Source organism: Apaloderma vittatum, unplaced genomic scaffold (assembly GCF_000703405.1).
Source record: "Apaloderma vittatum isolate BGI_N311 unplaced genomic scaffold, ASM70340v1 scaffold22959, whole genome shotgun sequence".
Lineage (NCBI taxonomy): Eukaryota > Metazoa > Chordata > Aves > Trogoniformes > Trogonidae > Apaloderma > Apaloderma vittatum.
In genome coordinates this window covers 1-11,101 of record NW_009736176.1, presented here as the reverse complement: position 1 = coordinate 11,101, position 11,101 = coordinate 1, and the positions used below count along the sequence as shown (strand labels likewise).

At 49.3% G+C, this 11,101-nt stretch overlaps 1 protein-coding gene across 2 annotated transcripts; it reads right to left on the bottom strand.

The window, feature by feature from the left end:
- Positions 1 to 485: 485 nt before the first annotated feature.
- Positions 486 to 10,336, bottom strand: GATAD2A (GATA zinc finger domain containing 2A). Of its 2 annotated transcripts, none has more exons than XM_009876880.1 (8): positions 10,211 to 10,336; positions 9,774 to 9,905; positions 6,048 to 6,179; positions 4,789 to 4,956; positions 3,904 to 4,183; positions 3,089 to 3,378; positions 2,120 to 2,306; positions 486 to 1,203 (listed from the first exon to the last, which is right to left on the bottom strand). In XM_009876880.1, exons 1-8 carry the CDS (start codon positions 10,262 to 10,264, stop codon positions 1,073 to 1,075), a joined length of 1,374 nt encoding a protein of 457 aa, XP_009875182.1. In that variant the 5' UTR covers positions 10,265 to 10,336; the 3' UTR covers positions 486 to 1,072. The 2 variants fall into 2 exon arrangements, with proteins under 2 accessions (XP_009875182.1, XP_009875183.1); XM_009876881.1 differs by having other exon boundaries at positions 743 to 1,203; positions 4,789 to 4,977; positions 10,196 to 10,333.
- Positions 10,337 to 11,101: the final 765 nt, after the last annotated feature.

The window sequence follows — 11,101 nt, the reverse complement described above, 5'->3', positions numbered from 1 at the left end:
CAAGTCCTGCCCCCCAGCACGGGCCCCTCGGCCCCTGCAGCCCCCGCCGGAGGGAAGAGCCTCCCGCTCCTCCGCTCGCCCTTTCTGATTGCGTGCAGCTTCCGGAATTTCTAATTTATTTCTTTATTAGTTTTTTTTTTTTCTCCTTTGAGTAAAATTGCTCAAAACAACAACAACAGAAAAAAAACAAAACCAAAGCCCCTCCAAAAAAAAGAAAATAATCAAAAAACAGTTTCACTTTTAAGTCTCTGGGAACATAGGAAAGGCCCAACTGCTCTTTGCTGAATTAGAAAGACCGGACAAAGGTGTTTGTCTATTCAGTAAATTAGATTTTTAGACTACCAACAGTTCAAAGTCTATTCAAAACAGAATCCAACAAAAGTGAGAGACTCCTGCACTGGTTCCCACCTACCAGACAAGTTCTGGTGGCAGACAGTCCCTTAGGGAAAAAAAAAAAAAATACCGAAACAAAACCATACTCAACTGGAATTTGAGTTTGCACTTATTTATCATTAGCTCATCATCAAGAAGATTTGGAAACATTATAATCTGTAGGCTGCCTTCCTGGCTGGAGGAGGGGCAGGGAAGAAAAGCAAACATGAACTCGGCTCACTAAACGCGTCGGCAAGGTCGGGCTGCGATTCCTCTCTCCTCGAGCTGACGTCCACGCTCCAGCGAACGGGTGAGTTCTTAACAATGAAACCGAAGGCAGAGAGAGTCGTTGAAGTCCTCCTTTTGTGCTGGTGACAACAAAATCCAAAACTAAATACATAAAGCCCAAAGAAAAAAGGAAAAAAATAAAAAAAGAAGAGCATTCTTCCCCTTCCCTGACAGCCTTCATCATGAGTCAATCACAAGAATCTGAGAACCAAACGAGCTTCGGTCCTTCCCACCCCCGCGGTGTCGTTTTCTCATAGCAGGGACAGCAGCACTCGATGGGATGAGGAGTGGTCTTCTTGCATCCTATAAAGCCTGGGGCATATCCAGCTGGGATTAAAGCAGATTCCACTGTCATGTGGTATAAAAAGGATGGCAGAAACAGGAAAGTCTTCCTCTCGGGCATTCCTCTGCATTATTTCCACGTGGCGGACTGTGGGATGGACCGGGGGGGAATCATATCCAGGAGATATTCACGCTGGCGGTCTACTGCCGAAGACGACTTGTGCACAGCTAAACTAGGATTAACAAAAGGTAAAGCCCCACCTGGCGAGACAGAAAAGAGAGAGCAAGCGTCACGGGACAAGACAGACACAAGGCAAAGCAGTGGCAAAAAAACCCCCCACTACTCCCATTTCACCCCCAGGAGAAGGGATGATCTCGGCGCGGGGCACGAAGGTCAGACCCTTCAGGAGGTGAAAAGTGCCAAAATCATCCCAACAAACAGGAGCAAGGTTTTGTATCACAAACGAAGATTTGAGCAGGCTAGTGCTCTCAACAATGAAATTACATTTAAAAATGATAAATTACATTATCAGAAATTAAAAACACCAAAACAACCTCAAAATAAATCCATTCAATACTGGGCAAGGAAGCAGATCACAAAAGAGCTGGTGGCTACAGAGTTTCCCTTCCTCGAAACCCTGATTATCATTTAAGAAAACAAATTACTCTTCTCATTTCTACAGATATATAAAAGAGATTAGACAAGAATTTGTAATTTCCATTTTGTTCAACGCAACAGCTTGAGTTATTTCAAATCCTGAGGAACGCCGGGAGCACGCGCTGCAGCCTTACCCAGAGCAAACCCATCTTTAAGTCACTGTACGTTGCTTTCAGCAAAGAGAAAACCCCGGTCAAAATTAAAAGAACTGAATGAGAGTCCCAGAAACACCCGAGAGACTGGCGCAGCGCAGTTCTGGCCGCGCACACGGACTCAGCGATGAGTGGTCTGACATTACAGCTACTTATAAAGGTGGAAAGCGGGAATTTTTATTTGGTAGCACCGCCTGAGGAGCCGAAACTGCACCAAAACAAGCGCCAAGAGGAGCAAAGCCTCGGTGTCGCCGGGCTTTCATGCAGGAAGTGTCAAAGAGAGAGCATCCTTACCCAAAGAGCTATGATTGTTGGACAGAGTGCAGCTAATAAGTACAAAGAAAAGAAACTTTAGAGAAAAATCTACCTGTATTCATGGGAGTCTTCTTCCAGGCGGCAGCGCTGCCCTTGCTGACAGGTCTCTCAGCATGCTTACCTGGCCTGCTCCCAAGTGCTGCTGCAGACGATGCATTCTGCAACTTGGGTGACTGGCTAAATGCATGCAACACTCCCCGCGGAGCTCCGGGAGGCCCTCGAGACATCTGGCTAGAAGTCTGGCAAGAGAGGCAAAGGGTAAGGACGGGCGCAGCAGTTTTCTGCCTCCCAAGTACAACGGCCTCGACGAACCCCGGCTGCCCCCTCGCTCGTTTTTCGGCTGCTTCCGCCAAGCCTGGGAGGCATCGCTTCGCTTTCAGGGCTGAAACCTTCCAAACCTCCACAACTAAAGAAGAATCAGCTTTCGACTTCTGAAAGCACTCGTAAGGAGGGGGAAATTATAATCAACTGCAAAGCCGCCAGAAATGTGCAGCGTAAGCATCTGCATTTCTATGGCCTAAATAACCAGGAGCTTGATTAGTTCAATTGGAAGTAGCTTCTGCCTTCCCCCAGCTGAAAGGTGGTTTTACAAGGTGTGTGAGACCTGGTCTCTGTCACGGATGGTTGCCACCATCACCTTAAAATTCCACAAGCATCACCATGTGCTCCTGGCTCAGCCAATTTATTTATTTTTTTTTCTATCCTGTGTCTTTGGCGCCGGAGCCAACCCTTTCTATGCGGCACATCCTAAACAGATTCAGGAACACCCTTTGCAGGGCATGAGTTAAACATCCCGGATAACTCCGAGTCTGCAGAAAAACACCGCTCCCTTCTCTTCTTCAGGTACAGAGAACATAACTGAGGTATCATACGACAAACCCCAGGGTTTTAAGCCCGAGTTTAAGCTTACACTCAAACGCACACTGCAGAGCTTAAATAAAGCAAGTTCCTGCACCAGGTTCACACCAACATTTGTGCTTGGGGCACCACCGCCCCCAGGACGTGGCCGCCGGAGCCGTACCTGCTTGAGCGAGTGGTGCTGCACGATAGGGTCCGACTTGGTCTGTACGGGAGAGGCCGTCTGCTGCAGTATCCTCTGCTCGATCTCCTGCTCCTGCTGCAGCGCTTTGACGAAGGCAGCCTTCAGTCGGTTAGTGTGCTCAGCTTTCAAGGCCTTTTTCTGATTCGACGTCATGCAGGTTTCGCACATAATGGTTCCGTTCTTCTCCTCCCTCCAGCGGCAGGTGAAGTCCGTCTTACACTGAGCACACATGTAGGGCTCGCGAGACGATACGGGAACCGAAACTTTACCTGGAGGAGAACACAACCAGCTTAGCTCAGCTCCCCCTACGAATGGGAAATGCTTGAGAAACCTCAAGAATATTCCAGCATAAATAAACCCAACCCGCCAAACCCTCCATCCGTCACTCTGCTCAGTCTGAAGGCTTTTGCATTACTAAATCTTCCAACTCTTTACTTCTGTGAGTCTGTGTAAGTGTCCAGCAGATACTACTTTAGGCAGTGACTAGAAACTTTAGCAGTGATGGATGAAAAAGCGACAGACAGGAAGCAAACAGCTTTGGGGAGAACTGGGTGCATTTTAGAGAAATCTTTACAGTCAGTGTCTAGCCTCAGAGAAATCATTATTCTTAAAGATTTTTTTAAAAAGAATTTAAAATTAAATAGCTTGAAAGTTATTAAAGGAAGGGAACCCTAGATGGGACAGAGTATGACAACTTGTCTTCCTGAAAGTCCCTGCTGCCTGATCCTGAGCTAAAGTCCACACGGCAAAGATTCTCTCCTTGCCTTTGAGGACTGTTTCTAACGGCATCTCACCTTGAGTTTCCAGCAAATTCTGCACAACTTCTTCCAACCCGACTAAGTAAATAAATTCGTTATTAGCTGCGCTGGGCAGGAAGTTCATCTCCGGCGCAGGCGGCTTGGGAGGAGGGATCTCCAACAGCGTCTTCTCCAGCTGCTTCCGCAGGGCGAGCTTGGCGGCGGCTTGCCGGCTGGCCGGAGAGTCGTTGGAGCTGACGATGGAAGCGGCGCTGGTCGTGGTGGCGTTGGCCTGAGCCGACGTCACACTTGTACCTTTGATCGAAGTCGGCGAAGCCTGGGAGGAAAGACAACGCGGCTCAGTGAAACCGGCGGAGGGACGGGCACCGCGGAGCAGCTCGGACCTGACCCAACCACCCGCCTCGGAACCTTCCTCGTGTGGGTGACCGCAGGGATCCCAACACGCACACGCTCACCGCGGTCCCATGCCCGGCATCTAATGCTCCTAAACTGCTTTCTAAAGAACTGTATTTTTCTTTACTGAACATTTTTTTATGAGGCGGTTTTAGAAATTCTAAAGAAAAAACCAGAAAAGAGTCCTTTTCCTTAGGATTTTGTCAAAGCACTGACTTTAAATTGTTTCCTTTATGTACAGCACTTGGATGCCAGTGTCTGTGGTAGATGTTAAGTGTCTGCCTCAGTACCTCTTGGTTTCCAACAGGAGCCCTAGCCCACTTGGAGCAGAACACTCATTTATGCTTCTCAAGGAAGAGAAAGAAAACGTAAAAATTTTAACGGACAGTTTCATACTGAAATACGGAATGTGAAACGAGACACAAAATTCACTTCACAGAAATAGATGTATTTCTTCCCGTTACTCTGTGACATGGTTTTTTCCTTCCTGCGTGACCAGAGAAGGGGAGCGCCCGCGCAGTCCCTTACCTGCGGGATGTTGACGAGCAGGCTGGTGTTGGGGACGTTGGCGACGCGGATCAGGCCCTGCTGGATGATGCGCTGCCCCTGGATTTGGACGCTGGGGACGGACGCCCGCGGCGCGAGCAGCAGCGGCGGCGGCCCCGTGCTGGAGTGCTGTCGGATGTTGTGGATTTGCTGGGAAGACACAGAGATGGGCTGAGCCACAGGGAGGGTAGAGCGGGAGGGGAAGCGGTGGGAGTCGGGTGGGATGGCGCGAGACGAGAGGAAGCGAGGCGAAGCGGGGAACGCAGAGAAAGCGCGATCGGTAACAGCCCTGTCGACGGGCGATGCTTCTTCCCTTTCCCTCCGTCGGAGTGAACCAAGGAGGATGCGACGCCAGAAGAGATGCTGGTGTGTGAGGGCCTCACGTTACGGCCCAACCAGCCGTGCCAAAAATCTAAGTTTTCAAGCCAAATTTCTTTCAAAACACAGAGTCGTTAAGCCCGTTTCACGTCAAGGGAATTAGGAAAGCTACTCCTCGGAATGAGGTTTCCCCCACAATGGGAACGGGAAGAAAATGAGATACCACATCTCTACCTTCCTCTTTAATGCTGACTATGCAACAGATAAAAGCAGACCTCTCACTGCAAAACAAATCCTTATTTAACAAGGAACTATTTTTCCCCTGGTTCCCAGTGAAGTCATTATTTTAGAAGACCATACAGCAAATGGAACATCCTTTTCCTACTTGTTTTCTGTCACAGGTGGTAAAGGCCTCACAAAGCAGCTCTTCCAGTTCACTATCTCATTTCAGGAGCTCTTACTCAATCGCAAGACAGACACGATGAGGAAAAAACCCTGACTTTTAACACTTGAAAAGGCAAAATTAATGACAGAAAGAAAAATGAGGGGGAGAAAAAAAAAACAACTTAGAAGAACGAGGCATTGTATTTCACTTCCTCTGCTGCAGCTCTCCCAAAAGCAGAGAAAGCTGGAAGCCTGTAAATCAGTTTTGATAATAAAAGGCCAAGAAAGTGCTCTGGTGCAGCTGAGGCAGCCTCCTGCACCATCACGAGGGCTTCTCGTGCTCCACGGGAGGCGTTACGGGACAGCACAACGTGCAAAACTGGAACGACGCAAGATCTTTGAGCAGCAGCACACGCAGGAACATGAAGAAATTCCAGCAAGAAATTGAGAGGTTCCCTCCAGAGAAGCAGAAAGATGACAAAGGGAACAGTTTGGGTGCATTAAAGGCAAACCACATCTACCACGAGGCAAATCCTTACCTGCGCTCCTCTGACAAGAGGCGGCATCACTATCTGCGTGTTCTGCTGAGTTCCTAGTTTTGAAGAAGCCTGCTGCCCGCCGCGGACCAAGGGAGGAGGAATAACAGTGCCCGGTATACGTGTGGAAGAGGTCTGCAAGAGAGAAAATCGTTCACTCGCCCTGTTTTTCCTCGGGTGGATTTCCAGGCATGCTCCCTCCTGCTGCTCAGACCCCACGCAGCAATACAGGCCCCCGTGAGGACGCGACGGCAGCCTGGCTACGCGCTCGGGGACTGTTCTCTCTCCTCCTGCACAGAATCCGAAAGGTGAAGAGCAGTCCTGAGCAACGTTTGCCTCTGCCCTCCCGCCGCCGAAACTGCAGCAGCTCCAGAACCGCTGGACTGAGACAGAGCCCGGAGGCAACACCTCAGCCCCGGTACGAGAGCGGGGGGACGGGAGCACAGCTCTCCTCGTGGGCTGATGGGCCGGAGGCAGTGTCTGTCTGTCTGTCTGTCTGTCGCCAAGGGGAAGACTGGAGGGACAAGAGATGGCCGGGCTGGCTTCGGTGCAGTTGGTGTTAAAAGAAAGAAAAAAAGGTGTATTTTGTAGGAGAGTAGAGGATGGAGAAATACCAACTGTTGTCTTCCCAGGGCAGACAGAAGCTGCTGACGCAGGGACCCGGCGCGGTGAGCAGACTGGGGATGTGCATGTGTGTGGGGAGGAAAAAAAAGAGACAGGAGAAGGGGAAAGCTTTAGGAAAAAAAAAAAGGAAAAGGAGACAGGCTTCAGAAGTTTTAAAAACTGCTGCCCATGCGTTTTGGGCCGCGGACTGCATTAAACGCTCTCTCTCAGTTTCTCAAGAGTTTGGTGCGTCTGTCCCCGCAGATCGGCACCGCCAGGCGAGCAGGATCGGAAACACTCGCTGCTCCAGAGCGACAAACCCCTCCAGACCCCTGCGTCCTCCCCGGGCGGCTCTCGAGAGCCGGCCACTGCCCTCAGGCAGGCCCCGGGCCCAGCACCACCTCTGAATGACAACCTCTAAAAATGCTGAAGCTCCCACTGTCCCGAGTTCCCGTATTTACACACACGGACTTTTTGAGGCAGGTGGGAAATTTTGCCTTTCAGCTGCAGCCCAAACGTTAACTCCTAAGCACAGGAATTAGTAAGAGCTCTTACAGTCAAGCCAAAGCAGCTGGAGGTGAGGTTAATTTGCCCAAACACCGCAAGTTAGACAGAATAACTTCAATTTTGGATTCTTAGCTGCCAGCTCTCAGCTCTGTCCGACCGAAGTTGCACTGATTGCTGAAGATTTAACTCGTGGTCCAGTTCCTCTGAAAGTGCTGTCTTCAGTGAAGGCAGCTTGCCTCGAGGAAGAGATTCCTCCAGCTGCCAGATTGCTTTAGGTTTTGTGAATGGTCCCTAAACGGAGAGCAAATTTACCCGGATTTTCCCCCGAGCAGGGCGTTCTAGGGCATTTTGAAATGAAGGGCTGCCGTGTTCCAAGCGAAAGCATTTGGGCTGAAACAGTTTTGAATTAGCCCAAGGTAAAAAACCCAACATGTTTTAAATCTGAAAGCGAAACAATACCCTAGACTCCAGAGGAAGATTAGGCTGACAGATGTCAATGCTATCTGCTTCTTTTTTTTTTTCCTTCCTTTTCTTCCCCAAGGCTTTCCAACATTTAATTTAGTCTGAACCAAGCCCTTTCCTACCATCGTGTGGCATTCCGACACCAAGTCAAAAGAAAAAATAAAAATAAAAAAAAAATATCACACAATTCACTCGGCTCTTACAGTTAATCACACTGAGGGCACAATTAAGTCTCTCGAGGGTAGGGCAAGTATTTCCATGACCTAACTCCACGGCATCCTCTTTCGCCAAAGGTCGTTAGTCCCACTCCGCACGTATTTATCCCAGAGTGGATCAGGATGATCAGCCCCTGAAGAATAAGCTTATGAGAGTTACCTCCGTGCGACATCCTACTTTTATCTCCCACCCCAATCGTTCTTAAAAAGCTTACAGCGGGGTGTTTCGGGAGTTAAAAAAATAAAATAAAATAAATTATAAAAAAAAAATATTCCGCCTGGCTCGAAGCCGTTGCTGCGATGGGACTGTCTGCCCTGTGCACCTTCTCTGCTCCAGTCCCTGAACCTGGCAGCCTGGCCCACCCCACTGACCTGGAGGGACGGCTTGCCAGCAGGAACACTCTGCGGTCCCCGCACCAAGGGCGGAGGGGTGGCCACAGCACTCCCAGAGGAACCAGCAGGCTGGAAGAGGAGAAAAAAAGAAAAAAAAAAAAAGAAAGAAAAAAAAAAAAAAAGAAACCAGAAAGAAAGCAGACGAGTGTAAGGGTGTAAGCAGAATTACAGAAGCTAAGGGAATAAAAGCGTTTAACCTCCTCAGCAAAGAGTCTTCAAAGACTGTGGTTTTCCCCCTCCCCCATCCCTTTCTTCCTCCAAGCATCTCAACATTCGTATTTAAATGAAGAAATGATTAGGTAAGGACAGAAAAGGTTATACCCGGAAAATGAGTCCGTACACCAAAAGCAGAGCGAGGTGGAAAGGGGTTTCAGCAGTCCCAGCTCAGAGCCCCAATCGGTCTCCCCCACCGCTACTGCCTGTCCCGACTAACTTCAAGCATAATGCAAAGTGGAAAAAAAGTTTAGGAAAAAGATTTCAGATGTGAAGAAGTTCAGGATAAGCCGTTTCACTCGAGTTAGTTCAAACCCCCCGAGCTCAGTGCTCAGCAGCGAGCCAAGCGATGCACGTACTTGCACTGGTTTTAATCCCACCTACTGAAGCACCCAGAACTCCGGGAGAAAAAACGCCAATAAACCAACCCAAAAGAAGTGTAAACATCCAGCTGCATCGTCAAGTGCACGTCAATCTACACGTCGCCCCCACCACAAAATCATCGCAAAATCCTTCAGCTGCCATCGTGACAGACACTTGGAATTTAGCAGCACGTGGGGTGGGCGCAGGCCCCCTCACTCCAACCTCCTCCCCTCTCCAGCACCAGCACGACCGACACATGGAGCGAGGGGACCAGGAAACCACCCGGATAAAAAAAAAAAAGCACATTTTTTTTCTTTTTCTGAGTGAAAAGAGCTCTCTCCTCTCAGCACTGCGGACACTGCGCGTGGCCGTGCGAGATGAAGGGTGGGGAGAAAAGAGAAGGAAGAAAAGGGTGGGAGGGCTGAACCCTTCCTTCCAGGGGCTGCCGGGATTTTGGGGATGATGCAAGACTTACTTCACCCGGTAAGACCTGGAATCCCGAGCTGGGCTTCTGCCACGCAGCACGAAATTCAGCCCTCGGCCGCCAGCTCCCAGAGCCCGGGGTTCAAACGCTTTACCCGCCAGCACGTTTGCTACGTGCAGGAATCTCCTCCAAACGTATCGCAGCAACCTCTACTCAGCCTTAAGGAGTGGATGGAGTGTTTAAAAGTTGGGAGTGTATTCAAATCACAAACGTCTCCGAGTTTAACAAAAAGGTCTTCAGCTTCTGATTGCGGTCGACAGGATAAACCATCTTGTTGTTTGGTCTTGGCAAGACAAAAACCGGAATTCCGCAAAAAGCAACGGTTAACAGGCTAAGCCACTCTAAGCTTCATAAAGAATTTATGAAAAGTGAGATATGCATTATCCGAAAGCTAGCTTATGTCCCACAGCTTATGGCAACTGCCACAGGTACTAACTTTTTTCACCTCCATTTCAAGAGATGAGATGCTAAGGGCAGGAAAAGAAATACCTTCTGCGTAGTGGTCTCCTTCTGGATTTGACTCTGCCGTAACTTTTTCAACAAAACCAGCTTTGCTTCTTCTAACCGTAACTCTTCTTTCAGCTGTTTAATCATTCTCTCGCGCTCCTCGGGACTGCTTTTCTGCAGGGCCAGGGAAGGCAACAGAGGATGGGAAAACAGGGAGCGGGGAAAGGGCAAAGAGAGAGCATACAGGTTAGGACAAGAACTTAGGGTGTTGTAATTGTCATGTATGTCTTAATATAACACTGACATGCCCACAATATACGGACAGAAACCAAGTATGAAGAAAGAATTTGAAGGCAAAACCAACCCCAACCATCCTTATAAAACCACGTATCCACCAGACCCTGGGATTCTGTAGAAAAGGTCTGTCTTCTTCTTTCTAGATGGCACAACTTAGAGTCCGTCACGACAAGAAGACTCACCATGAGCGCCTCCGTGTTGGTCTCTTTTAATGCTATTTTTGTTAAACCATTCATTCTAGGGCTAGAAGGTTCATTGTCAGACAACACTATAACGTCCGGTGAGGGGACTCTCTTTTCTCTCTTTATTTCACTGCAAATCAAAACAAAAACCACAGAGAGGCAGTTACTAAAAACGAGCAAACAACTACTTGTGCTGCAAAGCAACAGGCAATAGCTTCTTAGACTAAACAACAACTTCTAGCTTTAACTAACATGTCACATTTATGAGAAATGTGATGAAGAACACTCACACCAAGTAACAGCCCTGCACAGCCGTGCTCCCCGACAAGCTCCGAGCAGCACAGACCTTCAGTAAACGCTCAGGGCAGGTCAAACGGTGTTTTGGATACTGTAAACCCACCTCAAATACTGCAAAAAACAGCTTTTGAAGTACAATTTCCACGCTTAGTGGGAAAAATACAGAAAAAAAGTGGAGTGTCCTCTAGAGGGCACATCAAGCCAGGAAACTGGAGTCGCCAAAACTCTGAGGCTGTTTGAAATTTAAGAGTGGCACAGGTGAGGAATTTCCAGCTTGTCACCGGGGGCTCACGTCCCTCCGAGTGGGCAGAGCACGGGTGGTCCCGGCTGTCCCTGCCTCGGCACGTTCTCCCATCAGCGGCCGGTGACCCGCTGTGAGGACGGCACCACCGAGCCCTTCCCAGGTGCCAGCCCGAGCGTCCGCGCAGAGGACAGAGACTCCGCCGGAGCCGGCCATTCCGCCTCACGTTTGAAGGTGTGATCCCTCAGGAAAAGCAGCGACAGTGAAGTCACCTAGAAAGGCGAGAATCACGTCATGACGGGGCTTTGGGCGGGCGGTGGTCATGACCCAAGCCGGCCCCGCAGGGCTGTGAG